General features: G+C 50.6%; 2 protein-coding genes across 6 annotated transcripts in view; both read left to right on the top strand.

Annotated features, from left to right (window-relative positions):
* The window catches only part of CIITA (class II major histocompatibility complex transactivator), a 43,813-nt gene extending 42,235 nt beyond the window's left edge, over positions 1 to 1,578 (top strand). Inside the window, exons 16-18 of the mRNA XM_048494133.1 lie at positions 404 to 487; positions 796 to 877; positions 1,454 to 1,578. Coding sequence (XP_048350090.1) covers positions 404 to 487; positions 796 to 871 — 160 coding nt within the window. The 3' untranslated portion in view covers positions 872 to 877; positions 1,454 to 1,578. The remainder of the gene's footprint in view (positions 1 to 403; positions 488 to 795; positions 878 to 1,453) is intronic.
* Positions 1,579 to 15,259: 13,681 nt separating this feature from the next.
* The window catches only part of CLEC16A (C-type lectin domain containing 16A), a 93,402-nt gene continuing 81,320 nt past the window's right edge, over positions 15,260 to 27,341 (top strand). For 2 of the 5 annotated variants that reach the window (XM_048494328.1, XM_048494329.1), the window contains exons 1-3: positions 15,262 to 16,171; positions 25,330 to 25,458; positions 26,478 to 26,611. In XM_048494328.1, the coding sequence (XP_048350285.1) occupies positions 16,095 to 16,171; positions 25,330 to 25,458; positions 26,478 to 26,611 (340 nt within the window). In that variant the 5' untranslated portion in view covers positions 15,262 to 16,094. Of the gene's footprint in view, positions 16,172 to 25,329; positions 25,459 to 26,477; positions 26,612 to 27,341 lie in introns of all 5 variants that reach the window. The other 3 variants (XM_048494330.1, XM_048494326.1, XM_048494327.1) reach the window with 3 other exon arrangements.

Raw genomic sequence — 27,341 nt, 5'->3', positions numbered from 1 at the left:
AGGTTGCAGACCCCTGGGCTAGTCACAGTTCTCTCAGGACTCTCTCAGCCCCACCTATCTCACCAGGTGTCTGTGGTGGGGAGAGGAAGGGAAAGGAGCTTGTAGGCCACCTTGAGTCTCCTTACAGAAGAGAAAGGTGGAGTATAAATCCAAACTCCTCTTTTTCTTCTGGGTCGTCCTGAGCTCCTTAGAAGAAGGGCGCAGTCCGAATGCTTGCGACAGAGACCGCACAACTTATTCCTCTGCTTCTCTGCTATGATACCCACCAGGGACCACCACTCAGTGGGGGCCAGGTGGAGCGAGAACCCCAGCGCTCTTCGGGAAGGCCTGCACCTGAACCGGCGGTAGGTAGCCATGCAGGGATCTGCTGTAAATGAGCAATGGGAACTTTTTTGTTTTTCAGCATCCAGTTCAACAAGATAACTGCGGCCGGAGCCCAAAGTCTGACCGACAGCCTGAGGAAATGCCCCCACATGCAGAGCATGGCGTAAGTCCACTCTTTGCGTCAGTTCACACGACCCTGCATTTACTTAACACTCATGTTTTGTGAGATGTGTAAACAAGCCGCTGCATAGAGGCCGTTTCTCTTGTTCTCGCCTAGTAATGTCTGCAGGGAAGAGCTCAGTCATGTGGGTGGGCCGCCTCACTCCACAGAATGAAGACCCCCGACTACCTGAAGCCCTCTTCTGTCTCTCTGAAAAGACGCACGCTTCAGCAAATTCAGGAACCCATCGCAGGAGGATTGTGTTGGAATTGGGGCTAATTCCCGCTTTGTTTTCCAAACTTGTCTTCTAGACTCTGGAATCCCACGATCCCTCACGGCGTTCTCGAGCACCTTCAGCAGCTGGATTCTCGAATCAGGTCACTGTAGAGCCAGGTAATCCAGGTGACAGGGTGGGGCCTCCGTGGAAGATGTTCTTGTCTTCAGTATTAAGCCGTGCGGATTCCTACTCCAGTAAAGAAATGCTGAATCTTCCGTCCCGTCCCATATTCACCACAGAATGCTGGTGGAGCTGCCCCACTTCGGGGCCCACTGACAAGGGCATTTTTATCAAAAGTGCAGCAGCGTCCTGCCAGTACCAACAGGGCACAGGAGGCAGGTAGCGGCAGAACCCTAAGGCGGCAAAATCCTAAGGGGAGGATTCCTCAGCTCCAAATCTGACCTATCTGAAAAGCAGCCCCTGCCTCAGTCCCGCACAAAGTATTCGTGTTTCAGGTGATTCTCCAATGCAAGAGGAGGGACGGACCCAAAGTTATATCCAGAATCGGGGAGAAGTCTGCTAGGGGCAAATTTCAAAGGATAGCCTTGCTCAGAAACCTTAGCAAGGGATGCGAGCTTCCGATCCTTATATTTTGCCCTGCCCCCGGCTAACACCTTCAGTTTGGAATCTTTTCAACTCGGCAGGAAACTCTGGGAAGGAGGCTGTTAAAAAGCGTGTTTTTGGCTTGACAGGCATCTATCCCTGGCGGACGAGAAACTGACAAACGGTGTACTGTCGAAGGCTTTCACGGCCGGAATCACTAGAGTGCGGAGGGTTTTCTGGGCTGTCTGGCCGTGTCCCAGTAGCATTTTCTCCTGACGTTTCGCCTGCATCTGTGGCTGGCATCTTCAGAGGATCTGATGGCAGTAAAGCCAAGAGGAGTATATATACCTGTGGAACGTCCAGGGCGGGAGAAAGAACCGTTTGCATTGGTTAAAAATGTTACAGGTGCAAATGTAATTTGCAAGCGTAATTTGTGTGTGTTAAGTGGAATCCACCCATTTTAGCATATGTATGTAACATTGAAGTTGCATAATCGGTTAGTGAGGGCATCTGCATGCGGTGCTTCGTCAATAAGAGAACAAGTTCCTTTGAACTCTGCTGCTTCCCCAAGAACCTGGCTGCAGACCAGACCCAAGCAGTGCCTGGGTGCCAAGGGTCAAGGCCACCCTCTTTGAAACCAGCCAACTGAGGGGGATTGTTCTGCTCTCGATGGCAAAGGATGGAAGTTGGACTTCTCGCAGAGCGCCCGGCTGGTCTTGTCAACGGCTGCTCTTTTCCTGCTTTCGCAGTCCCTCCCCCAAGTTCCATGAACTCTGTAAGCTCTTCTCTGCCCTTCAATCAGAGCCTTATTTCTATCTACAGAAAGTCTCATACATCCGGAATCCACTGCTAAACCTCGCAGCTGCAATCAGGATGCAACTCAACAGCATCTTTAATTGCTCCAAGAATTAATGAGTTGCCTGAAACGCAGAACTCACCGAAGTCCGGTGAGACTTAACTCAGCTTGTCCGGTGAGACTTAAGACAGTGTGCTGCATTGTTTGTAATAAGTTAGGATAGGGGAGCAGCAGTGGCGTACTGGCTAAGAGCAGGTGCACTCTGATCTGGAGGAACTGGGTTTGATTCCCAGCTCTGCTGCTTGAGTTGTGGAGGCTTATCTGGGGAATTCAGATTAGCCTGTACACTCCCACACACGCCAGCTGGGTGACCTTGGGCTAGTCACAGCTTCTCGGAGCTCTCTCAGCCCCACCCATCTCACAGGGTGTTTGTTGTGAGGGGGGAAGGGCAAGGAGATTGTGAGCCCCTTTGAGTCTCCTACAGGAGAGAAAGGGGGGCTCCTCTTCTTCTTCTTCTTCTTATGAATCCCCCCCAGAGCCCACCTGTCTGGGACCAAAACTACTGTAGAGTTTGTAAAAAAAAATTGAGAAATGTACATTAAATGATTTGGATGAGCTCTTTTAGAAATGCTTGACTGGATCACTGCAGACTGCTGTCGTATCTGAGAGACCTCTTTAAAATCGGAGAGGGGTGAAAAGAAGGACCCAATTTAGTTTTATATTTTGTGTTCTTTCTAAAACTATGGGGAATTCTCAAGAGTCAACAGGAGGGAACTTTCTGTTGTCAACCACAGAGTTGTCGGGTAAAGTAGGACAATGCCGGGCACTGCAGTTTGGCATTCAGTGTATTCGTTAAAAGCAAAGCATCTTAATTACAGGCAACTCAAATACAGACATTCAAGTGCGGCCTTTGGCATTGGCCCGACATTGTATGTAAATTAATAGATAGTATTCCCCATCCGCTGACCTGTATACTGGAAAGAGGCTGCTTCTCAGGATATTGCTATTTTTCCCTTACAGAACTGCAATTCTACATTTTTCAAAACAATGCATGATAATTCAGAGGACTCCTTCCTTTTTTCCCCAAAATTACAAAAATACATACAAACCCCTTCTCTCCCCCCCCCCACCCCTCGTTAACACTGCTTGGCAGGTACAATTCCACTCTGTGGTTCTTCTTTCAAAGGCGACATTCTTGCTGAGGATAAGAAATTAATTCCAGATCAGAAAATGTTTCAAAAAGTGCGTCTGGTCGGCAACGGCATATGGACGTGGTCTATCTGGGCACAAGGACGGCGGATTGCGAACCTTCAGGAATAGCTTACGGCAGAGTTCCCGTGGGGTGGAACCGTGTGTGTGTGTGTGGGGGGGGGGTGCTTTCCAAACATTCCCTTAAAAGAAGGCAGGATCTTAACAGGGAAAAGGGTTCTTCAGCTTTCTGAAAAGCAAATTTCCCAGGTGCAGGAAATGTTTAGGGGGGAGGGGTGCTTCAAAACAGCCAGCCTCTTGGGCAACGCTAGCCCCACCGTAACTGCGCCCTAGGCGGTACATGACATAGTCCACAACGCTTCGTTTCTCATCCTGCCTCCCCAGTTGCTTTGCCAGTCCCTCTGAAACTTTTGCTGAAAGGCCAACCTGGACTCCCCCCCCACCCCCCCCCCCCATCGTCTCTGCTCATTCCCTGGAACCTGCGAAGTCTGAGCAAATAACGTTTAGTGATTTGTCAGGATGAGCTGGTGCCCGTACGCCCGGAAGCCTTTCCCCGGCCTCCACGAGATCCTGATGCTGCGCGTCGCAAAGTCCTGCAGAACTACGTCCGAACCCTGACAACAAAGATGGCGGCCACAGCAAAGGCCACATCCTGGCTCTGGCCGACCCACGACGCCCACGACTGGGTGAAGCATTTCTTTTGCAAGGATGCACTTTCAAGGCCCCACGATTCGGTCACGTCCCAGAGGGGATCTCGGAGATCCTGGCTTATTTCCCACATGTGCTGCAAACCCTAAGGGGGCAGGGGGGAAGGAAAAACACATCATTATAGTGGGTTTTTTTAAAAAAAATGTTTTATATTGTAAGCCACCTTGAGTTCCATAATGCAGGAAGGCAGTTAATAAATGTTTTAAATGAAATAATTACAGAGATCTATGGCGGGCAGGCTCCATTTTCAATACTGGGTTGGGACAGAGCCCACCTGGCCAAGAAGTAACATGAGGAAGTCCCTCAGGTGGCAGATTCTGAGTGTCACCCGACACAAGAACACCTCAAATTGCCTTCCACTGAATTAGACCCTCAGTTAATCAGGGAGAGTCTACTCACTAGTGGCGTAGGGGTTAAAAGCAGGTGCACTCTAGTCTGGAGAACCTGGTTTGATTCCCTGCTCTCCCACTTGAGCTGTAGAGGCTTATCTGAGGAACCAGATTAGCTTGTGCACTCTAATACATGACAGCTGGGTGACTTTGGGCAAGTTACAGTTCTTCAGAGCTCTCTCAGCCCCACCCACCTCACAGGATGTTTGTTATGGCGGGGGGGGGGGGGAGATTGTCAGCCCCTTTGAGTCTCCTTACAGAAGAGAAAGGGGGGATATAAATCCAAACTCTTCTTCTTCCAGGGACTTAGAAGAAGAGTTTGGATTCATACTCTGCCTTTCTCTCCTGTAGGGAGCCTCAAAGCGGTTGACAAACTCCTTCCCTTTCTCTCCCCACCACAGACTGACATCTTGTGAGGTCTTGGTGGGGGTTGAGAAGAGAACTGAGACTAGCCCAAGGTCACCCAGCACATTTCATGTGGAGGAGAAGGGAAACAAATACAGTTCCCCAGACAAGAGTCTGCTGCTCACGTGGAGGGAGTGGGGAATCAAACCTGGTTCCCCAGTGTATTGTTGAAAGCTTTCACGGCCGGATTCAACTGGTTGTGGTGGGTTTTCCGGGCTGTGGTCTGGTGCATCTTGTTCCTAATGTTTCACATGGATCTGTGGCAGGCACCTTCAGAGGTGTATCACAGAGGGAAGTCTGTTACCCTATGAAGACAGAGGCGTAGCTACAAGGGGACCGGGGTGCACACGTTGCCCCGGGCGTGTGCCTGGGGGGGCAGCAAAAATGTCAGGTTTGTTTTTTATATTTTTTAGTGTTTCTCAGTTTTTGGCCTGTAGGGGGTGCAGTTTTTAGGCTAGCAGCACCAAAATTTCAGGAAGCTTTTGGGGGACTCTCCTGATGATACCACCCAAGTTAGGTGAGGTTTGGTTCAGGGGGTCCAACGTTATAAACTCCCAAAGGGGGTTCCCCATCCCCCATTGTTTCCAATGGGAGCTAATAGGAGATGGGGCTACACCTTTGAGAGTCCATAACTTTGGACCCCCTAAACCAAACTTCACCAAACCTGGGTGGTATCATCAGGAGAGTCTCCTAAAGATACCCTGAAATGTTGATGCTGCTAGCCTAGAAACCGCGTCCCCTGCAGGCCTAAAACTAAAAAAACACTAAAAAAATACAAAAAACACAAATGAACTGGGAGAGGGGGGAGCAAAACTCAGGTTTTGCACCGGGCTCCATTTTCTCTAGCTACGCCTCTGTATGAAGATACCAGTCACAGATGCAGGTGAAACATTAGGAACAAGATCCACCAGACCACGGCCACATAGTCCGGAAAACCCACCACGACCAGCTGGTTCTCCAGATTTGAATGCACCGCTCTTAACCAGTGCACCATGCTAGCCAGTAAAGGTATTTTGAATCACCTACTGCTTGGTCCTTTATACCTGGAGATGCTGGGGATGGAACCTGGAATCTTCTGGATGCAAGACAGAGTTTCTACCAGTGTGCCACAGCCTCTAACAACAACAATAATAATGTCACCTGGCAGGTTTTCTGACGCTGGTCAAAGTGGAATTCACTGCCTCAGAGTGGTGGAGTCTCCTTCTTTGGAGATTTTTAAACAGAGGCTGGATGAGCATATGTCAGGAGTGCTTTGATTGTGTGTTCCTGCATGGCAGGTAGGTTGGACTGGATGGCCCTTGGGGTCTCTTCCCAACTCTATGATTCTATGTATTTAAATGTAATCTGAACCAATACACACACAGTAAATAATGTCAAAATTGACATCAGAACATTGAAATGGAGAGAAACTTCCATTCAGGTTTGCAAAAGAACTTCTCACCCCTTAATGCTCGAAGTGTGTGAGTAGTGATTAGACTAGGAAGAGCAGGAATTAAGTACACCCTTGGGTCACTTTACAGCAAAGTTCTTGATATCTTGACAGGGGCAGAGAAGAACTGGACACAGTGTATAACAGACTTCTCTCTGTGATACACCTCTGAAGATGCCAGCCACAGATGCAGGCAAAACATTAGGGACAAGATCTATCAGACCACAGCCACGCAGCCCAGAAAACCCACAACAACCAACACTGAAAGTGATGCTGTTTGGGTGGTGGGTGGGGAATCTACCCTGAAACAGCTTCATTTTCAATGTTGTTTAAACTAGGGAGCCCAGATTCTCCCTTAAAGGTGGATATGAAAGGAGAATCTGGGCTGGGCCCCGCTCAAAAAAACAGCATCACTTTCAATGTTGTTTAAACTAGGGAACCCTGGGTGTGTTCAGATTTGTAAGTTGAGGCATGTTCTATAACGGGATGGTGGCTTTGAGATGACATGGTGCAAAAAACTGTTCCTTGGTCGTAGTGGGGGAGGCCATCCATACGGGGGGGTGGTGGCGCAAAACTCAGATTTTGCACCGGGCTCCATTTTCCCTAGCTACTCCTCTGGGGAAGATGCCCAGCTGGCATTTCGTGGCTCCTCGACAGAGCAGGCACAAAACTAATCAGCAAGCACCCCCAGTGTCACAAATATAAGACCTTCTGGAGCTGATGGTTCCTGCAAGCTCACAAACAGTTTCCCCGTGGCTTGGTGCCACGCCGGCAGAGAGGGTTTCCGCTGCATCCTGGATTTAGAGAGCTGAGCCGTGAACGTCAGCTCTGTGACGCAAAGGGCACTTAACGTGATCAATGCAGTTTTTAAAAATCTCATTATGCTGATAACCGCACGCAAAAGAAAAACCCCAAAGGCATCGGATTGCATGCTGAGAATGTTTTGTTGGCTGGGAAGCGCAACTGAGGGACAGGCTCTTGGGCGAGGAGCAATGAGAAGTGCTGTCCGGGGGGGTGGGAGGGTCAGGGAAGGAAAAAGGGCAACCTCAGAAGGGAGATCGGCTGTTACACACCTTCCTTTCCTGAGTGAGGCCGATGTGAACAAGCTGAATCCTGGGGCTAATAAGTCCTGCTGAGCCCCAGCCCAAATGAAGCCCCCGCACCCTGGCCACGGCTTACTGACTCAAGAGTTTTCCGGCCTCTCACGGCGCAATCCTAATCACAGTTATGCCCTTCAAGGGCCATGGAAGTCAATGGCCTTAGAAGGGCTGGACTGCTTAGGACAACACAACCAGTGTGCAAAATGGAAACAGAGCCCTACCTTGTCAGGTTGGTGTTGACACACAGGAGAATCAACAACTACAAAGTGACATTAAAACCAACCCCACCTGTGCTAGGTCAGCTGCCGCCCACCAAGATACACTGGTAAGCTTTCAAGGCACCCGCCTGCATGGGGCAACCAACCCCAAGTTCAGCTTCCCAACTGAGCCAGCTGGGTCCCCTTTTCAGCCCACCTCTCCAGGCATGACCATCGGGTGTAACTACACAGCTAGGGAGACAGTCTTTATTGCAATCTGGGCATGCTCAGGCTACCCAGTACTTCAAGTTCTGCTGGAGTACTGCAGAAAGGAACAACGGAAACCTCTGCTGTTATTGTTCGGGTCAATGTCGTACTTCGCATGTTGGACTGGGGAGACCCCGGGTTCGAATCCCACCTCACGCCCCAGTCAGCCCTGAATCTCAAAGGGGTGATCTCTGGCCAGTCACACTCTTCTTCAGCTTAACCTACCTCAGAATCAATCAATCAATCAATCTCTAATGGAAGGCAGGGGATGAAACGGGTCCTGCTTCAGGAACAACAACACAGAGAGCCATCTGCAGCAGCAAAGGATCAGGAAGACAGACCCGGATCCTGTCCCGTGGAAGCTACGGGTTGCAGCTGCCTCTGACAACTGTTGTTGACACACATCAGCCCTGCATGGCAGGCCAATGCCACTTATCCCCACCCTGCAGAACATCAAGAACAGCTTCGCACGAGGCCCCTGAGCGGGTCTGCAGCACGGGAGATACCAGAACGAGCCTCAGAGCTTCTTCTCATGGCTGCTCTTCTGCCATTCCTCCACCGTCAGCTCCCCCTGCGAAGACTAGGCTGCTGTTTGCCAATTGCCAGCCAGCTGGCCTCTCCTCCAGGCCTCCCGCCCTTCCACTTCAAGGCTGACTGGGGTGGGGGGTGGGGTTTGCGACATAGGAGAGAATGGGTTTTGTTTCCTTTCTCAGCACTGGGGGACCTAAAGCAGCTCAGGCCCTTCTTCTCCGTTTTATCCACCCCCAACGGAGCATCTCTTGAACCCTAGACTGCTCGGCGGCAGAGTAAACCCTTTGGTTTCCCCGGTGACAAGCCTGGCCCGAAACAAGCGGTCCTTCCACTGCAAAGCCTTGTGCGCGCATTTGTGTAATTTCCCTTCTTGGGTTTTCTCTGATTCCATCTGTAAAAGAGAGGGACGTCAAAGGGGGCCCCCTTGGGTGATTCCCCCCCCCCCTTCATTCCACAAGGGTGGAGAGCCAAGTGAAGAAAAGCAGGGAAGCGGCAACCCCTCCCCAGCATTTCTTCATGCCTGCCAGAATCGAAAGCCCACCGGCCACCCCAAGCCAAACAGCCTCTATTGCAGCAGGAGCTGTCCGGAGTCCTGCCTCTTTCCGTCCCTTTGCCTGGCTTCCTGTCGTGCTTTTCTGCCCAGGGCAGCTCACGTCCTTCTGCTTCGTTTGCATCCTTCCAACAAACACCCTGCGAGGTTGGCTGGAGCTCAGAGCCTGCAGCTGGCCTGATGCAGCCCAGCAAGGAATCGCACCTAGGTCCACTAGCTCCTCCCTTCCCTTTTACCGTCACAACAACCCCGCGAAGTAGGCCAGAGAGAATGCCGTGTGCGGCGGGGCGGGAGTGTTGCAGCTCCTTCGCCTGATGCACGGGTACGGCCCTGCGAGGTAGGCCTGCGGTAGGTCCAAGGAGCTTGCACGGCAAAGTCCCACTTACGGTCAGTCCCAGTAGCCGTCGAGCAGGGGGGGCTCGGCGGCGTCCGGGTCCGGGTGGGTGGCCAAGGCCGGGTCGGAGAGGACGCCCAGCTCGACCAGCGCCTGGTCCAGGTCGTCGGGCAGGAAGACGATGCCCACGTTGAGCGCCAGGTACTCCAGCAGGAAGGCGTAGTACAGCAGCAGCACGTTGGCTAGGAAGAGCCCCGCGTGGAACATCCGGGCCGACCCCGACGCCGCCGCCCTCCGCACCCGCGGGACCTCCGCGGACCCTCCGCAGCAGCCCCGCCCCCAGTCCCGCCTCCCCGCAAAGCCCATTGGCTGGCCCGGCGTCTGACGGACAGCGTCCACGCCACGCCCCCGGGACCGGCCTCGCGGCGGAAGCGGCCCCGCGGCGGCATCGTCGGCCCCGGGCCGAGCCGAGTGGGCGGAGGGCGGGAGGGAGGCCGAACCCCCACCTCGGCTCAGCCACTGTCGCCCCGGCAACCGAGGGAGGCACGAGAGCGCCTGCGCGGTTGCCGGGAGATCGGCCCGCCCTTTCCGCCTTTTACCGGAAACTCCGCCTTTCTGCACCCATTCCCTAATCCGTAAGTGTCTCTCGGATGGCCCCGTCCCCAGCCATTGATTGGTTGCAAAGGCCGTGGGCGGGGCTCGGCCACGGACCCAATCCCATGGACAGAGAGCCTCAGAAGAGCCCTGCTGGACCAGAACCAGGGCTGCCGTGATCAGCCCCTGTTCGACCCTGGCATGTCTCCTGCCCGGGATGTGGGAACCCGTCTCTTCTCATTCCCCCACCCTGCCTACTTATGTTTTTTCTCTTTGCTTCTCAGGTCTGGTCAGCTCATGAGACACCTGTTGGAATGTAGCTCTGCCAGTAGTGTGGAATGTAGGTTTTGACTGGGAGTGGGGAGACTGCCTTGCCTCTGAGCTGTGGGACTGGTGGGGTGCCGTCTCCCCCGGGGAACTGGCAATCAGGGGTGGTGCTGTGTGACGTGGGGTATAATGGAGGGCACATTGCTTCTTTGCCAGAACTGCACATTGCCAGAATTGCACATTGCCAGAACTGAAGCATCAGAAGTCTAACTGCTTATTCCTGATGCTATTTGTTTCATAATAAATAAATCAACTAAATATTGAACAGTCCAGGGGACATGACATTCACTCCCGCCTGCTGGCAGACCCTTGTTTGCTGGACGCACACTAACTTTATCTGCCGCGAGCATTTCCTCCCCATGCTATCTCATTTAAGCGTTGTGATGGGCAGGAAGACTTATACGGGGAGCTGACAAGCGTTGGTGGGAACATGACACACGGCAGTCCCCAAAGCAACCAGCATTACTTAACCAGCAGATAGAGAACACACATTGAATGTTGGCGTTGCACACTAATCAAGAGACCCAATATGCAGTGCAGTACAACGTTGATTACTGGCAGGACTTAGAAAATAACAGTTAGATGACCAGTGGTGCTGAACATTTTGCATTTCAGTTACAATCCAAGACCCAGAGTGGCACGTGGTCTTGCTGAAGAAGGGCCAGAAAAGGATGGAGGCAGCACTGCAGAGGCTCGAGGAGGCGCAGTGTAGCACAGAGGCAGCAGTGAGACGCCTCATGGACTTTTGCGAGCGGCGGTCGTCAGTTCTCCAAATCTGATCCTCACTTCATTGCAAATTACATTCCTGTCATTGACATGTAGGGGTTGTGGTGCACCGGCCATTTGGGGATTATGGTTGTTTTTCACTGGGAGCGTGGTGCCTGACTTGGGCATCAGAATGTTGAAACCACGGAATAGATCGACAGCAGTATTTCCATTCCTCTGCACTGAGGAGGAGGTTGATGTGGCTAAGACTTCTGGCTGTGCTGCGGAGCAGGGGCCACCTCCTCCACCCAAGTACGGCCATGCTTCTCTGCAGCCATCCTACGCTCCATTAAGCCTGGGATTCTCTCCAAAATTGAGAAGGCACGATTCTCTGACCGCACCCCGATGGCCATTCTCTGCTCTAGCAAGGCCAGTAGGTCACGCATATTCCTGTTTCCCTCTTCGATGGCTCCCATTATTGCTGCAAATCTCTCCCTGGACTCCCTCCTCTCCTCTGCCCGGCGCTCAACCTCGCCCTGTTCCACCATTGCACGTGTGTAGTCGGCCAGAACGCCCACGCAACATCCTCTCGAGAATGGCCCTGCGTACTGGCGATGTCTCCTCCCGTGGCTGGCCAGCGTGTTGCCGTGCGAATTGGAGGACAATAAGACAATGGGTCATCTACTACCATGAAGACATTGTCAAAGGGTGTGTGGCTGCATACTGTGGGTCAAACTGAAAACTAGGCCACCCCGCAGACATGGTCACCCTCAAAGCAAGCCTGCAATGTGTTACATGTTCAGCACATCTGTACCTTCGGTCCTCGGAGAGGCAGCATGGCCTCGATCCACAGTTTGGTCTTCTGCTGGACCTGCATAGGTGGAGTGGTTCCTGGCGGGTGATCTGAAAATTGAAAACCTGACATCATTTGAAGGAAGTGGCTACAAGCAAATGTTGCCTTGGTAGAGCGGCAATTCAGTGTGTGCAGCCTTGACCATGCGGTCTTTGCACTGTGTGAATTCCACAGTCCTCACCACCACCACCCCCAAAACTGTCTGTGTCGAGAACAGACAAGCACTCACCGCGCATCACATCCTCATCAATTTGGGTGGCATCGCCTGTGAAAGACGCATCGTTCCTTGCTTCTGCGTTGTGGGGGAGAAAGAGACAAAATGAAATGTGGAATCACACTAAGTGCACACCGGCTTGCTGACTGGCAATTGCTGAAATGGAGGCCACATGTGAAATGACTGATTGCTTGAGATGGGGCGGAGGAGGGTGAACAGGAAAGGCTTGTAGAATGCACTGTGTGACAGGGAGTCCCCATGTGAAATGGTGCGTTGCTTGAGAAGGGGGATGGTGGGGGGCTGGACAGACTGGGTGAATGCACTGGGTGACAGGGAGGCCAAATGGGAAATGGTGCCTTCCATGAGAAGGGTGGGAGGAAACAGGACAGGCTTGGTGAATGCACTGCCTGTCTGGGAGCCCACAAGGTTGATGATGCCTTGCTGGAATGGGGACGGGCTCGCTGAATGCATCTGTTGATTTGCCGTGCCTCACAGTGGAATAAGGGCCACTGTGCAGATGGCTGCTTCAAAAAAGGGCACAAGCACGGCTGCTGCCAATTCTGCCAAAGCACAGTTGCACAGCCTGAGAAGAAGGGAAATTGTTGTTGTGGTTTCTTAACTTATAAAGCAGAGTTAAAGCAACAAGGAGGCAGAGACAGTTGCTTTACTGAAATAAAGTTTACTTACTAACAGGAAAGGGTAACTTGGAAGAAAACAATAGACATCTTTCTAACTAGCTAGCTCCAACAGCCAGCTTACTGTTTAGACTATTACACAGCGACTGACCACGTGCAGAGTGTAACAAAGAATATATATCTAGTATCTACATGCATACTGGCATGTAGCCCATACTAGAGTCTGCCTGACCAATAGGTATCAATTACCTGGTCACTGACTTCTGACCTCACTAACTAATTAGCATGCAACAACTAACTCCTTCGTTACTGGATTGTGTGATTGGCACTTGCCAGATCCTATCAGAAATCCACACATCCCTTTCCCCCCACTCTCACCTGGAGACATCTCCGGGCGGGACACCGGTCTTACTGCTGTGGCACCTGTAGGGGACAGTACAGACAAGCAGCCATGAATGCAGTTACAGAGCCATGGGCAGAAGGACTAACACCCAGTGGCGTTCCTGCCTAGGGACAGGGGGTACCCTATGTCCCCGGGCGCCCCCCGTTTGGTCATGTGGGGAGGGGGGCGCCAACATTTCAGGGTCGTTTGTGTGTTTTTTTATTTTAAAGTGTTTTTTCACATTCTGGCCTGCAGGGGGCGCATTTTAGGCTAGCGGCACCAAAATTTCAGGGTACCATCCAGAGACTGTCCTGATGATACAACCCAAATTTGGTGATGTTTGGTTCAGGGAGAGCAAAGTTATGGACCCCCAAAGGGGGTGCCCCCATCCCCATTGTTTTCAATGGGAGCTAACCTGAGATGGGGGCTTCCCATTTGAGGAAACATAACTTTGGTCCCCCTGAATATAACTCCACCAAACCTGGGTGGCATCATAAGAATAATTAACAGATGATACCCTGAAAATTTGGTGTCACTAGCTTTAAAAATACACCCCTCCCAGGCACCCCAAGAAATTTGCCCAAGATTCTTTCTTTTGCAGTGATTTTGCTCCATTGTAGCCAATGGGGAATTTCTGAGTGTGTAGGCAGGCTGCACATTTTTAAAGATAGAGGCACCAGACTTTCAGGGTGGCTCCAGGAGGGCCTCCTGGTAATAGCATCCAGGTTTGGAGACCTTTGCTTCTGGGGGTTCAATTTTATGGGTCCCCAAAAGGCTTATTTTGTGTCCCTGCTCCTGCACATGAAAGCCTGTGGGCTGAGTTCTCTCAGAACTCTCTCAACTCCCCCCCCCCCCGCCCCACACTCCAGAAGCAAAGCTCACCAAGCTTGGATGCTATTACTCAAGGCCTCTTGGAGCCACCTTGAAAGTCTGGGGCCTCTATCTTCAAAAATGTGCAGCCTGCCTCAGAAATTCCTCATTAGCTACAATGGAGCAAAGTCACTGCAAAACAAAGAATCTTGGGCAAATTTCTTGGGGTGCCTGGAAGGGATGTATTTTTAAAGCTAGTGACACCAAATTTTCAGGGTATCATCTGTTAACTATTCTTATGATGCCACCCAAGTTTGGTAAAGTTATGTTCAGGGGGACCAAAATTATAGTCCCTCAAATGGGTAGCCCCCATCTCAGGTTAGATCCCATTGAAAACAATGGGGATGGGGGCATTCCATTTGGGCATCCATAACTTTGCTTCCCCTGAACCAAACATCGCCAAACTCAGGTGGTATCATCAGGACAGTCTCTGGATGATGCCCTGAAATCATGGTGCCGCTAGCTTTAAAAATGCGCTCCCTGCAGGCCAAAAAAACACCAAAAATACCCCCCAAAAACCCAAATACCTCGCATTCGCATTTATTCATATTTGGGCAGGACATAATTGGACAATTTTTGTCCAAATGTGCCCAAATTTGCCCAGATTCCAGCCGAATCTGCTATTTGTTTCATCTGAATCTCCAACCCTCAAAAGTGATGCTGTTTCAGGGTGGGGGAGAATCCACACCCAAACAGCATCACTTTCAATTTTGTTTTAACCGGGGACCCCAGATTCTCCCTTTAAGGTAGATTTGAAATAAGAATCTGAGCTCCCTAGTTTAAACACCATTGAAAGTGATGCTGTTTGCGGGTGGATTCCACTGGAGATGTTTTGTGAGAGATGATGCTGACATTTGTTTGGTAAATGTTTTGCTGGGGGTGATTTGTGAGAGATTTACATGCTTAATGCCCACTTGCACTGGCTTGGAGTTGTTTCTCAGGATAACAACCTACCTCATAGGGTTGTTGTGATTAGGAAATTAGGAAAAGAGTTGGTGGGGAGAGAGCCATCTATGTTTTGATGGGAGTGGGAGGTGTTTTCTGAGCTGGTACAAAAAATGATTGTTTGGTCATGGTGGGGAAGGGTGGCCGCCCATACGCTGGGCGGGGGGGGGGCGCCAAACTCAGGTTTTGTCCCCGGGCACCAGTTTGCCTAAGTACGCCCCTGCTAACACACCCCTACACACACACACACACACACACACACACACACACACACACACACACACACACACACACACACACACACACACACACACACACACACACACACACTGTCCACTTTACACAAAACATGCCACATAGACTCTTATGCCCACTGTAACCCATGTGTTGGGCATTTGAATACAGAAAAGTGGGGGGCGGGGGAAGGCTGGCTGAATGGAAGCCCATCTGAGAAATTGCACTTTGCCACAAGGGGGAGGGGGGGAAGCAGCACAGGCTCTGTGAAGTCACTCAAGTAATGGCTTTCCGGAGGAGGAGAAGGAGAAGAAGGAGAAGAGTTGGATTTATATCCCCTCTTTCTCAAAGGGGCTTACAAACTCCTTCCCCCCTCACAACAACCACCCTGTGTGGTAGGTGGGGCTGAGAGAGCTCCGAAGAACTGTGGCTAGCCCAAGGTCACCCAGCTGGCGTGCGTTGGGTGCTGAAGGGTGTCAGATGGAGGTAAATCCAGGCATTTTGCCCAACCCCTTTTCTGTCAAACCTCTTACCCTCCCCCCTTGCTTGTCATAATGTCAATTCCACCCCCTCTTTCTCTTTGTTAGGCTAGGAAGTGGGAAATGGTGTCTGGCCTTGCTGGGAAATTCTTAGGCCAAGGGGTTCCTGATTCTAAACGCTTCAAATGTATTTATTTCGGTTTGTATTTGGAAATGTCCTGAGCTGCTTTGGGGAAAAGGTGGCATCCAAGACAACTAACTCCCCAACCGCATGTTTCATGTTACTTTCGCCTATATATACAGAGAAGCGTTGCTGCCATCCGCTCAGAGACTCATACAGAGCCACATTCCCTCCCTCTCTGGCAGGCTTGCGGCAGCTCCTCTCCTCCGGGTCACAAACACCCGCTTATCCTCGGCCCGCTAACCACGCATGCCCGGCCTTTGTTTCCAGGTGCATGATGGGAAGCGTAGTCCGTGTCCCGACCACCGCGGCTGGGAAGCGATGCGCGGAAACTACATTTCCCGGCATGCCCCGCGCGGCGCAGCTCTCCCCCTCCGTGCTCATGCGTGCTGGCGGCTCGGAGAGGCGATGGAGGCGCCGGGGCGGCCCGGACCTTAGTGGGAAAGGCCGGCCAGGATGTTCGGGCGCTCGCGCAGCTGGGGCGGTGGGCACGGCAATGCCGCCCGCAACGTCCGCTCCCTCGACAACCTCAAGTGAGTCTCTCGACCCGGAGGGAGGGCGGGCAGGGAACGGGTGTTTGTGTGAATGCGCGCTGACACGTGTCTGTGCTCTACGGACAAGGAGGTCGCGCGGGGGGCCAGAGTTTTGCTCGTAGACAGCGTTTGCGGAGCCTCCTTTCCGCCCCTCAGGAGCTCCAAGAGGCTGCCCGCCTCCAGGCTCAGGACACGCGTCAGAACCCTTACTGTCCGTGTGCAACTGCACGCATTCAGACGTGACGCCCGTGAACCGAGATGTCTTTATGTGTGAGCCTCAATCAAAGCATATAACGGTGGTCTTCCAGATGTTTGTTATGGACTACAATTCCCATCGGCCCCTGACAGCACGGCCAGTGGAACCTCTGGAGAGCCAGCGTTTGACTCCCCTGGATAGGCGCTTCTGTATGACGCGGGTATAGAGATGAGAGATTTTCATATTTATGCTGATTCTTATGTTTATATTTTATTATTTGGATTTGACATGATTGTGGTCGTGTGTATCTCTGGGACCCTGGGTTCAAATGCCGCACTCATGTCATGGGTGAACGTGAGCCAGTCACTGTCTCTCAGCCTCACCTTCCTCGCAGGATTGTTGTGAGGGTAAAATGCTAAAAGGAAGGAACACAACAATGTTGCTAGAGCAAGAAGGGGGGATATAGAGACATGTGTGTGTGTGAGAGAGAGAAAATGCCAGTAGACACCACAAGGGCTTACAGTGCAAATCTCGGTGTGCTTAGGAGTAAGTCCTCCCTCGCAAGTAGGCTGAGGATTGCTGCCTGGCTCTCTGCTTCCATGGGCAGGTTATCCATCTGTGGATTCTTGGAAGTGCTCTTCAGCCCCTGCATTTTGACTTGGGAAGTGCGTTCCCCCACATACCTGTCCATCTCCGCCCTGTGGAATCCTGCCTGGCCTTCCGGCTTTCCACTTGTTTGCTCTTGAGGTGCGTGGCGTTCTTGGGTGCATTCCACAGGCACTAATACAGCCTGTGATTCACCACAGTGGACAGACTGCTTCCCAGGTGCCCTGGAATGGAGTTGCTGTTTTGATGCCCCTTGAGCAGTGGTGGCGAACCTTTGGCACTCCAGATGTTATGGACTACAATTCCCATCAGCCCCTGCCAGCATGGCCAATTGGCCATGCTGGAAGGGGCTGATGGGAATTGTAGTCCATAACATCTGGAGTGCCAAAGGTTCGCCACCAAGGCCCTAGAGTTTAAACAGGTGTGCATGACAGCCCATAATGCCCCTATGTTAGATAGCATTAAAGCGTACTGGACAAATTTGGACTGGCAGCCTGTCATTTCAGCAGCCGATGTCAAGAACAACTGAGTTTGTTTGCTTATTTGTACTCTGCCTTTCTTCCCAAAGAAGAAGGATTTATATCCCCCCTTTCTCTCCTGTAAGGAGACTCAAAGGGGCTCACATACTCCTTTCCCTTCCCCCTCTCCACAACAAACACCTTGTGAGGTGGGTGGTGCTGAGTGAGCTCCAAAGACTTGTGACTAGTCCAAGGTCACCCAGCTGGCGTGTGTTGGAGTGCACCAGCTAATCTGGTTCCCCAGATAAGCCTCCACAGCTCAAGCAGCAGAGCAGGGAATCAAACCCTGTTCTCCACATTAGAGTGCACCTGCTCTTAACCACTATGCCACTGCTGCTCCTCAAGATCCAACGAAGCTCACAGCATTCTTCTTTCCTCTTATCTTCACAACAACCCTTTGAGGTAAATTAAAACAAGGGTGCGACTGGCCAAAAGTCACTCAATGAGTTTCCATGGCAGAGGCGGGATTTGCATCTGTTGCTGCATCTGTGGCAGAGGATCCTCTGAAGATGCCAGCCACAGATGCAGGCGAAACGTCAGGAGAGAATGCTGCTAGAACACGGCCATACAGCCCAGAAACCACACAGCACCCCAACAAATAAGGTTCTTTGGTTGTTGATAGAGACTGCAGAAGGAGCCTGTAAAGTTTTGGATGCACTTGGGAAAGGCAGTCGGCAGCGTTGTAATAAGATGGATTAGAAGTTGCACGGAAGGAGGATGAACTAAAATTAGCCCAAGCTTTAATGCTGCAGAGAAGATGCTTGAGTCTGGTTAGGTGAGGTAACTCCATACTGTTGCTGTGTGAAACACTGCCACTGTTTTTGGCCACTACTAAACAGGTGTGTCTATGATCTGGTTATCATTGTAAATGACACCCAGAGCTTGGGACCTCAGAGGCTTGATCCAGATTGGAACCCTTGAAACAGTGTGTTCGCTGGCATGCGTTTGTCTCATAGAATCATAGAATAGAATCATAGTGTTGGAAGAGACCCCAAGGGCCATCAAGTCCAACCCCCCTGCAATGCAGGAACACACATTCAAATCACTCCTGACAGATGGCCATCCAGCCTCTCTTTAGAAACCTCCAAAGAAGGAGACTCCACCATACTCTGAGGCAGCGAATTCCACTGTCCAACAGCCCTGATTGTCAGGAAGTTCTTCCTGTTGTTTAGGTGGAATCTCTTTTTGTTCACGTTGAACCCATGACTCCTGGTCCCAGTCTCTGGAGCAGCAGAAAACAAGCTTGCTCCCTCACCAATATGGCATCTCTTCAAATATCTAAACATGTCACCTCTTCACCTTCTCTTCACCAAAATAAACATACCCAGCTCCCTAAGTCTCTCCTCGTAGGGCATGGATTACAGACCTTTTCTCATTTTGGTTGCCCTCCTTTGGACTCGTTCCAGCTTGTCAATGTCCATCTTGAGTTGCAGTGCCCAGAACTGCACACATTATTCCAGGTGAGGTCTGACCAATGCAGAACAGAGAGGTACAATTACATCCCTTGATCTGGACCCTATATTCCTATTGATACAGCCCAGAATCACATTGGCTTTCTTGGCTGCTGCATCACACTGCTGACTCAGGTTTAGTTTGTGGTCTACTAAGACTCCCAGATCCCTTTCTCACGTGAATTGTTGTCAAGCCAGGCGTCACCCATCCTATATCTGTGCATTTCATTTTTTCTGCCTAAGTGTAGTATCTTACATTTATCCCTGTTGAAATTCATTGAGCCAGTCACAAGTAAGAACGCTAACAATGCCCAGAAACGAGCTCAAAGCCAGGGCCTGACTGAATTCAGGTTAGGCCGGTCAAGTATAGTAAAATGGTACTGTGAACGAATGCTGCCACCAGCCTTACAAAGAAATCCACAGAAGATGCTTCCCATTGGTTGTTTCGGTCTGCTTCTATGACCCCAGTAAAAAATGTGGGGGAAATATATATACACACAGCAGGAGTCAAGTACAATCAGCAGTAAAGCAATACGGGTTGGATTGCGGAAACCTGAAAATAAGCAGAAATCTGAAAGCAGAACTGAAACCAAGCTTAAGGGTTAAAGGGACACGTGAAAGATGTGGAAATAGCATAGTAGGAACCTAGTTGCAGCGACAGACAGCTTGTATCGTACACAGTAGTGTCGGCCTCAGTTCTTGTTTCTTTACCGAAGCATCTTTTCAAACCATTTTGTTATAGTATAGCCCTGTTTATTCTCCTGAATCATTGGCTCTAGGTATGCTGCAGTCTACTGGACACTTACTTGCGAGGAATGCAAAGTCACATGAAATTTGAGTTCTGAGTTATTAGATATCAAGCACAAATAGTTTATCCACCGTCCCTGATGAGTAATATTACATTGAAATTAAAACCAGCTAATGATGCAGAATGACCGTACATCACCTGTCGCCAATCAAAGGATGCTGCTTGGGTCTAGGCCCGACGGGCTTTCAGATGACTCAGGCATCCAGGAAGTAGTTGCACAGGTTGAGCAGCTCAGGTGTCTAGGCAGGTGGTGCAAGATGGCACTGGTCCAACAGTGCAGAGCTCAGGCAGGCAACATCTGTAGGCAGAAGTCAGGCAGGCCAGAGGTCAAGGCAGGCAACATTCATAGGTGAAGGTCAGGCAGGCCAGGGGTCAAGGCACGAATCAGATGCAACAGCTAAAGTGGAGTCCAGGCAGACAATACTTATCTGGGAATCACACATGTTGCCCCCAGGCCAGGCCAAGCCCAGGACAGGGCTTCAGTGAGACGCCCAGCTAATGGACCAGGCTCCTGCGGAGACTTAGCCCTTATCAGAAGCAGATGCCTCCACACAGAGTTTTGCCATACCAAGCAGCCAGTCAGGTGGTTCTCGTTTTACTGTGTAGCTAGAGCCTCTGTCTTGGTCTCCTTTGTGCATCTGGCTTGTTACTCCTCTGTTGCCTACATCTCCTCATGAGGAACTGGCTCTGGATCCATGGTGCCTCCAGGCTGTACGTCAGAATCCTTGTCACCCAGGGACTGGCTCAAGACACAAAGATTTCTTGGGCCTTTCCTGGGACTCCTTGCTCATGCTCACTGCAGACGAGATTTATCATCAGTTAAAGTACAAATTATTTGAGCAGGAATACCGATACCTTTTGAGCAAGGCACAGAGTTCCTGTTCACCTTCGTACTTTGGGATTATTCCCCGAAAGTTCTGTGTGGCCCATTATCTGGACCAACTTCTTAATCACATACTCAGATGGGCATTTCCAAGAGCAAAATGCAGTTCCTTTCCATCATCACTACTTCAAGGCTGGTTCTCAAACATCCCTCGGCACGATCGACTCTGTTCTTTCTGCCCTTCTTACATTGACTCCCTTGAACACGCCTTGCTCTTCTGCCCCAAGTACAACACCTTTCGGCCCAACTTCTCTGCCTGAACCCTGGTCAGGTTCTCAGACCTTCCTACCAATGCAAAAATGATCTTTTTGCTCAACAATCCTGAAGCTGAAATAACTGAAACTGTAGCCAAATTTCTGCGTTTTAGATTAGGTTCCCTTCATTTCTGTTCACATCACTCACACCGTTCTATACTGGATTTACCCCTATCCTTTGTCCCTATGTTGTACATGCCTAACAAAGGGCTCTGAATCTGTAGTCTTCTAGCAATATAGCAGAACTTTGTTGCTGCATAAGAGATGGTAGAGTCTGCAAGCAAGCAATTTGCTGAGGCATCATCATCAAATCTAGGAAATCGGGACAACAAAGGCAGTATTGGATGGCTCCTAATATCCCGATAGAACAGGGGTGGGCAATTATTTTTTCCATGGGGCCACAGAAGAAACAGAAAATATTGTGGAGGGCCGGGCCAAAAGGCAGGGGGTGCCAAGGCAACCGGCTTCTGCTGGGCTTTCAAAGGCGCCTCGCTCCCCAGCACGGCAGGGGGGCCAGTCAGGGTCATCCGGCGGGCCGTATAATGCCCAGGTCTGTGATAGAATCTATAGTGAAGCAAAATATGAGCAGTGGAATTGTAAGGGCACAGTTGATCCTCCATAAGCAAGCGTTGAAATGTCCTGCTGAGGAAGGCCAATGGGAGAATATTGAATTGTTATAGGTATCTAATCCTTGTTATAGGTATCTAATCCTTGGAGCCCTGTGGCGCAGTGGTAAACTGCAGTACCGCATCCAGAACTCTGTTCACAACCTGAGTTCAATCCTGACAGAAGTCACTTTCAGGTAGTTGGCTTGAGGTGGACTCTGCCTTCCATCCTTCCAAGATGAAGAAGAGTTGGATTTATATCCCCCCTTTCTCTCCTGTAAGGAGACTCACAATCTCCTTTCCCTTCCCCCTCCCCCACAACAAACACCCTATGAGGTAGGTGAGGCTGAGAGAACTCAGAAGAGCTGTGACTACTAGCCCAAGGTCACCCAGCTGGCGTGTGTGGGAGTGCACAGGCTAATCTGAATTCCCCAGATAAGCCTCCACAGCTCAAGCGACAGAGCAAGGAATCAAACCCAGTTTCTCCAGATTAGAGTACACCTGCTCTTAACCACTACGCCACTGCTGCTCCAGATTAGAGTACACCTGCTCTTAATCACTATGCCACTGATGGGTAAAATGAGTGCCCATCTTGTTGGGGGTAAAGTGTAGATAATTGGGGAAGGCAGTGGCAAACCACCCCATTGACATAGTCTGCCTAGTAAACGTTGTGAAGTGACGACACCCCATGGGTCAGTAATAACCTGTTACTTGAACCTTTACTTTTATTCCATATCTTATCTATAATCCATACCCACACCTGTAGCGTCTTCAGGTGTATTGCTTTTTCAAAGCTCCCATTTTTCTCAGCAGAGCAACACCAGGCAAATACGGTTAGGATCTGCCCTGGCAAACTGGCAGTGAATTATTTATAAGCGCTTGGCTGTGGCTGCATTATCATTGAGGTCAGCTGAAGTTAACTGAAATCATTTAGAAAGTGATAGGACTAAGTTAGTCAACCTTCTCTGGCTCTAGTAGTTTCCATGGGCTCAGGGCAGCAGTGAACTTTGGCAGTGTAAAGATTGGAGGGTGTGATTCGGATTATATTGTTTCTCCTCTTGAAGTGACAGGACCCTGCCTGTACTTAGAGTGTGGTCCAGATTTGGGGGGTACGGAGCTGAGCCCTGGCAGCTGGGGCCGCCACGCTGCCTCCACGCGGGGGTTGGGCAGCATGGAATGGAGAGAAAGTTTAAATTCCTCCGGCCACCTGAATCGCCCAAATGACAAGCAGACTTACACCACACTTTTGTTGCTACACAGTGGCCCGGACTTCTGGGTTTCACTACCACGGAGCTGAGGGACAGGGTGGCTGCCAGTGCCTCCGCCTTCTCTGCTGGCGGAGGTGCCTTTTGCACCAGTGGAAGGGGCAAATGTGTCCAGGTGTGTTCTGGGTAACCCTGAGGCAGGCATCCTTTGACCTAAAACCAGATGTTCTTTCACTGGCCACAGTTTGCTCGTTTTTGTCTTGTCCTGGTTTCTGGCTGTCCTTCTGGTGACTTAAAGCTGGCAAAGGGCACCAGCTGGGTCAATGTTGGGAGACAATGCAGGGGCCAGGAGCCCCTCCCAGAGATACCGAGAACAGGGCACAAAGAAGTAATGGTACGGTGGAAGAAAGAGGACTTTTGCAGGTGAATTGGAGAGATTCCACATGTCTGCCATGGCGTGAAAAAAGGTGTGAGGGAATTATATAATGTATTTTTAACAGGGACAGACTCCAGTGCTGCTATGTGTGACTGTGACACTGTTGGTTGGTTTCCAAAATTGTGTCTTAAAGGACCCTCGGGTGGAAGACAGCTTTGCTGTCCTCTGCTGAGGGCCACCGGAATGATTGAAGAGTTGAGGCACTTGATTTGTGAGGAGCAGCAGTGGCGTAGTGGTTAAGAGCAGGTGTACTCTAATCTGGAGGAACCGAGTTTGATTCCCTGCTCTGCCGCTTGAGCTGTGGAGGCTTATCTGGTGAACTAGATCAGCCTGTGCCCTCCCATGCACGCCAGCTGGGTGGCTTTGGGCTGGTCACAGCTTTTTTCTGCTCTCTCTGCCCCACTTACCCCATAGGGCAGTGGTGGCAAACCTTTGGCACTCCAGATGTTATGGACTACAATTCCCATCAGCCCCTGCCAGCATGGCCAATTGACCATGCTGGCAAGGGTTGATGGGAATTGTAGTCCATAACATCTGGAGTGCCAAAGGTTCGCCACCACGGCCGTAGGGTGTTTGTTGTAAGGGGGGAAGGGAAAGGTGTTTGTAAGCCCCTTTGAGTCTTGTTAAAAGAGAGAAAGGGGGGATATAAATCCAACTCTTCTTCTTTGGCTTGAGAGTTTTGTGTTCTTTCAATATAGTAAAGAAGAGAACCGCACAGGGATGTGATCACCGTTTGATAAAATTATGCCTGGTGTGGAGAAAGTTGCGGGGCACAGGGGGAAGTAATATTCTTTTCTGTCCAGAATTGTCAGGGAGGGGGGATTGTATCTAGCGATTGAGGTGCATTCTTAACCCAATGTAACTACCACAAGATTTATGTAACTACCTCACTACAAGATCTATGTAACCAGCCTGCTATATGTTATCCCTGCTATTCTGCAACATTGTTTCCTTGATCTTTTCTTTATGGCTTCACACACCATATAGATAACTAGGCTTTCCCCTGACACTTTAGTCTCATGGATGCGGTAGCTTGATCTTTGTCTATCGCCGACCTTGGGGCGCCTCTGCTCCAAACTAACTCTTTCTCACATTCCTTGCGAAAAAGGGAGGGGGGATCACTGAGACTTCAGGCAGATTACAGAATATGGAGCGGTGCAGTTGAACATCACAGGACAGAGAGTGGAGCAGATGCTGAGGAGAGCGTTGAGGCTGATCAGACCAAGCCCTATGAGAAAAGACTGAGAGACTTGGGAAACACATCTGGCTGCGATTTGCCTCTGAAGGTGCCAGCTGTAGATGCGGGTAAAGTGTCAGGAGCAAACTTTACCAGGACGCAGCCCCACAGTCTGGAAAACCCACAACAGCCAGTTGATTCCAGCTGTGAAAGTCTTTGACAATCCATCAGACCTGGGAAGGGAACGTTCAGTCTTGAAAAGAGGGGGCTGATGATCGGTCGCTCTCTTGAAGGATTTGAAGGGCCAGGAGCAGAAGGTGGGACTTCTGTTGGCAGCAGAAGATGGGACTCACAATAATGGGCTTAAATTAAGGGTGGAAAGGTACTGGGAAGAATTTTTTTACAGTAAGGCTAGTTCAGTTGAGAACCAGCAGGGTGTCGTGGTTCAAATGTCAGACTAGGAACTGTAGGAGGAACCTGTCCGTGGCTTGAGGCAATGAGACCTCGAAATTCCAGCTGCTTGGGGTTTGGTAGCGGAGCTCTGTAGTGCCCCGCCCGCCTCTTTTATTGACTTTCTGGCAACGTGGGTTCAGTCACTGGAGCAACAGGGCATCAAACTGGGTGGGAATTTTGGTCTGATGCAGAAGCCAGAGGACGTTTAGACTTAAGTCTTGAACTCCAGCTCTTTAATCGTGTCTGTTTCTTGAGGGCTTGGGAAGAGGAGTGTGCAGTGTGGGCAGAAAGCTTACAGATATTACAACTGTCTGTTTTTCAATGCAGTCACTGTTGGGCGTTTACTCCTGGAAAGCAACTTGCTGTTGCCTCTTGACTTCCCTGCTTAATGTGACGCCAAGGCAGCCGGGGGGGCGGGGGTGTTTCCCAAACAATATTGTGAAGTGTTGGGCAGCATCTCTCCCATTGCGGTTCTTCTTTGCAAACTGCCAAGTTCATTGATGAGAATTTCAAGAGCAGCAGGGGTCTCGTTGCGATCAGTGACGGCTTCTCTCTTTCATTTTAAGGTACATGTATCACATTCTGACCAAGAACACCACAGTGACCGAACACAACCGCAATCTGTTGGTGGAGACGATCCGAACCATCACGGAAATCCTTATATGGGGAGACCAAAATGACAGTTCCGTGTTTGAGTAAGTGCTTCAAAGCTGCCCGTCTGTTTTATAGGGTGAACTGTTGCATCAGCTAATGCAGGTTTCTTTTTTTTTTAATGCCAAGTATTTTGGGGAAATTGTGCAAAATAGTTGCCAAGTGTTTGTGTTGCGAAACAAGTGCCAAGTCTTGGCACTTTGATTCTGACTTCTCAGTGGCACGTGCATTTGGTAGCACCTTAAAACAGGCTGCTGAAATGGGGCTGAGCATTTTAATCAGAAAGCAGGAGGAGGGATCCTAATTTTTGCAGGGAGGGGGTTCACTGTGATAATGATGCCACACGGCTGTTACAATGGCTTCTGCAGCTTCTTACTCCTGGCTCCATTCAAAGCGCTCCTTTTCCAAATGAGAGAAAGACTAGAGGGCCAAGCACCTGAAGATAAAGAGTTGGGCTTATATCCCCCCTTTCTCTCCTGTAAGGGAGAACTCTTTTCTCTTCCCCCCCCCACGCCCCCCCACAACAAACACCCTGTGAGGTAGGTGGGGCTGAGAGAGCTCCGAAGAACTGTGAATAGCCCAAGGCCACCCAACTGGTGTGTGTTTGAGTGCACAAGCTAATCTGGTTCACCAGATAAGCCTCCACAGCTCAAATGGCAGAGCGGGGAATCAACTGGTTCTCCAGATTAGAGTGCACCTGCTCTTAACCACCACACCATGGCTGCTCCTTGCTGTCCTCAAATCTTGCTCTTCTACTGCCGACCTGAAACAGTCTCCTCTGGCTGTCGCTCGCATGGACGTCTGACCTTCTCTCTGTTTCCCAGGATCGAACCTGGGATGTTTTGCAGGAACTGTCAATTACTTTATTAGTGTTACGGACATAGATTGGGGTTTTCTGCCTCTGGCATCAGAACACCTGTCCCCCACACACCACGAGGCTTTTCCCTCTGATGAAAGGACATAAACGACAGGTTTAGGTAGATCCTTAGGTTGTTCGAGTGTTTCTTCTGCCAAATCGAGTGAACAGACGGGTAACTTTTTTTTTTTTTGCTGGTGTCCTTAGTTTCTTCTTGGAGAAGAACATGTTTGTGTTCTTCCTGAACATCCTGCGTCAGAAGTCCGGCCGTTACGTGTGCGTGCAGCTCCTGCAGACCTTGAACATCCTCTTTGAGAACATCAGTCATGAGACCTCTCTCTGTGAGTAGACACCCCCCCTTTCTCTCACTAAAGCAACATGGGTCTGCGCTTGCAGCATTTGTTCGCATTTCCTTCGCTTTTCTTGCCAGTTGTAGAGCCAGTGTGGCGTAGTGGTTAAGAGCAGGTGCACTCTAATCTGGAGAACTGGGTTTGATTCCCCACTCTGCCACTTAAGCTGTGGAGGCTTATCTGGTGAAATAGATTAGCCTGTGCACTCCAGCACAGCTGGGTGACCTTGGGCTAGTCACAGTTCTTCGGCGCTCTCTCAGCCCCACCCATCTCATCGGGGGTGGGGGGGGAGGGAAAGGAGATTGTAAACTCCTTTGAGTCTCTTTACAGGAGAGACGGTGGGGGGATATAAATCCAAACTACTACTACTGCTACTTCTCCTCCTCCTCTTCTTCAACGGCTTGCAGTATTCTCTCCGCTTGCGGTATTCTCTCCTCCATTTGATCCTCACAACAATCATGTGAGGTAGACTCGGCTTGGGGGGAGGGGGGGCTGACTGGTCCAGGGTTGTGCAGCAAGCCTCTATGGCAGAGCTTGGATTCGAACCTAGGTCTCACAAATCCTAGGGGTCTGCAACCTGTGGCTCTCCAATTGGCCATGCTAGCAGGGGCTGATGGGAATTGTAGTCCATGAACATCTGGAGAGCCGCAGGTTGCAGACCCCTATAGCATGCTAACTTTTCTCTGCTTGTGTCATACAATGCGGAGGTGGCTATCTGGCA

The sequence above is a fragment of the Sphaerodactylus townsendi genome, linkage group LG04, assembly GCF_021028975.2.
Source record: "Sphaerodactylus townsendi isolate TG3544 linkage group LG04, MPM_Stown_v2.3, whole genome shotgun sequence".
Classification (NCBI taxonomy): Eukaryota; Metazoa; Chordata; class Lepidosauria; order Squamata; family Sphaerodactylidae; genus Sphaerodactylus; species Sphaerodactylus townsendi.
The sequence above is the reverse complement of the archived record's forward strand: the minus strand, read 5'-3'. Positions and strand labels throughout refer to the sequence as shown.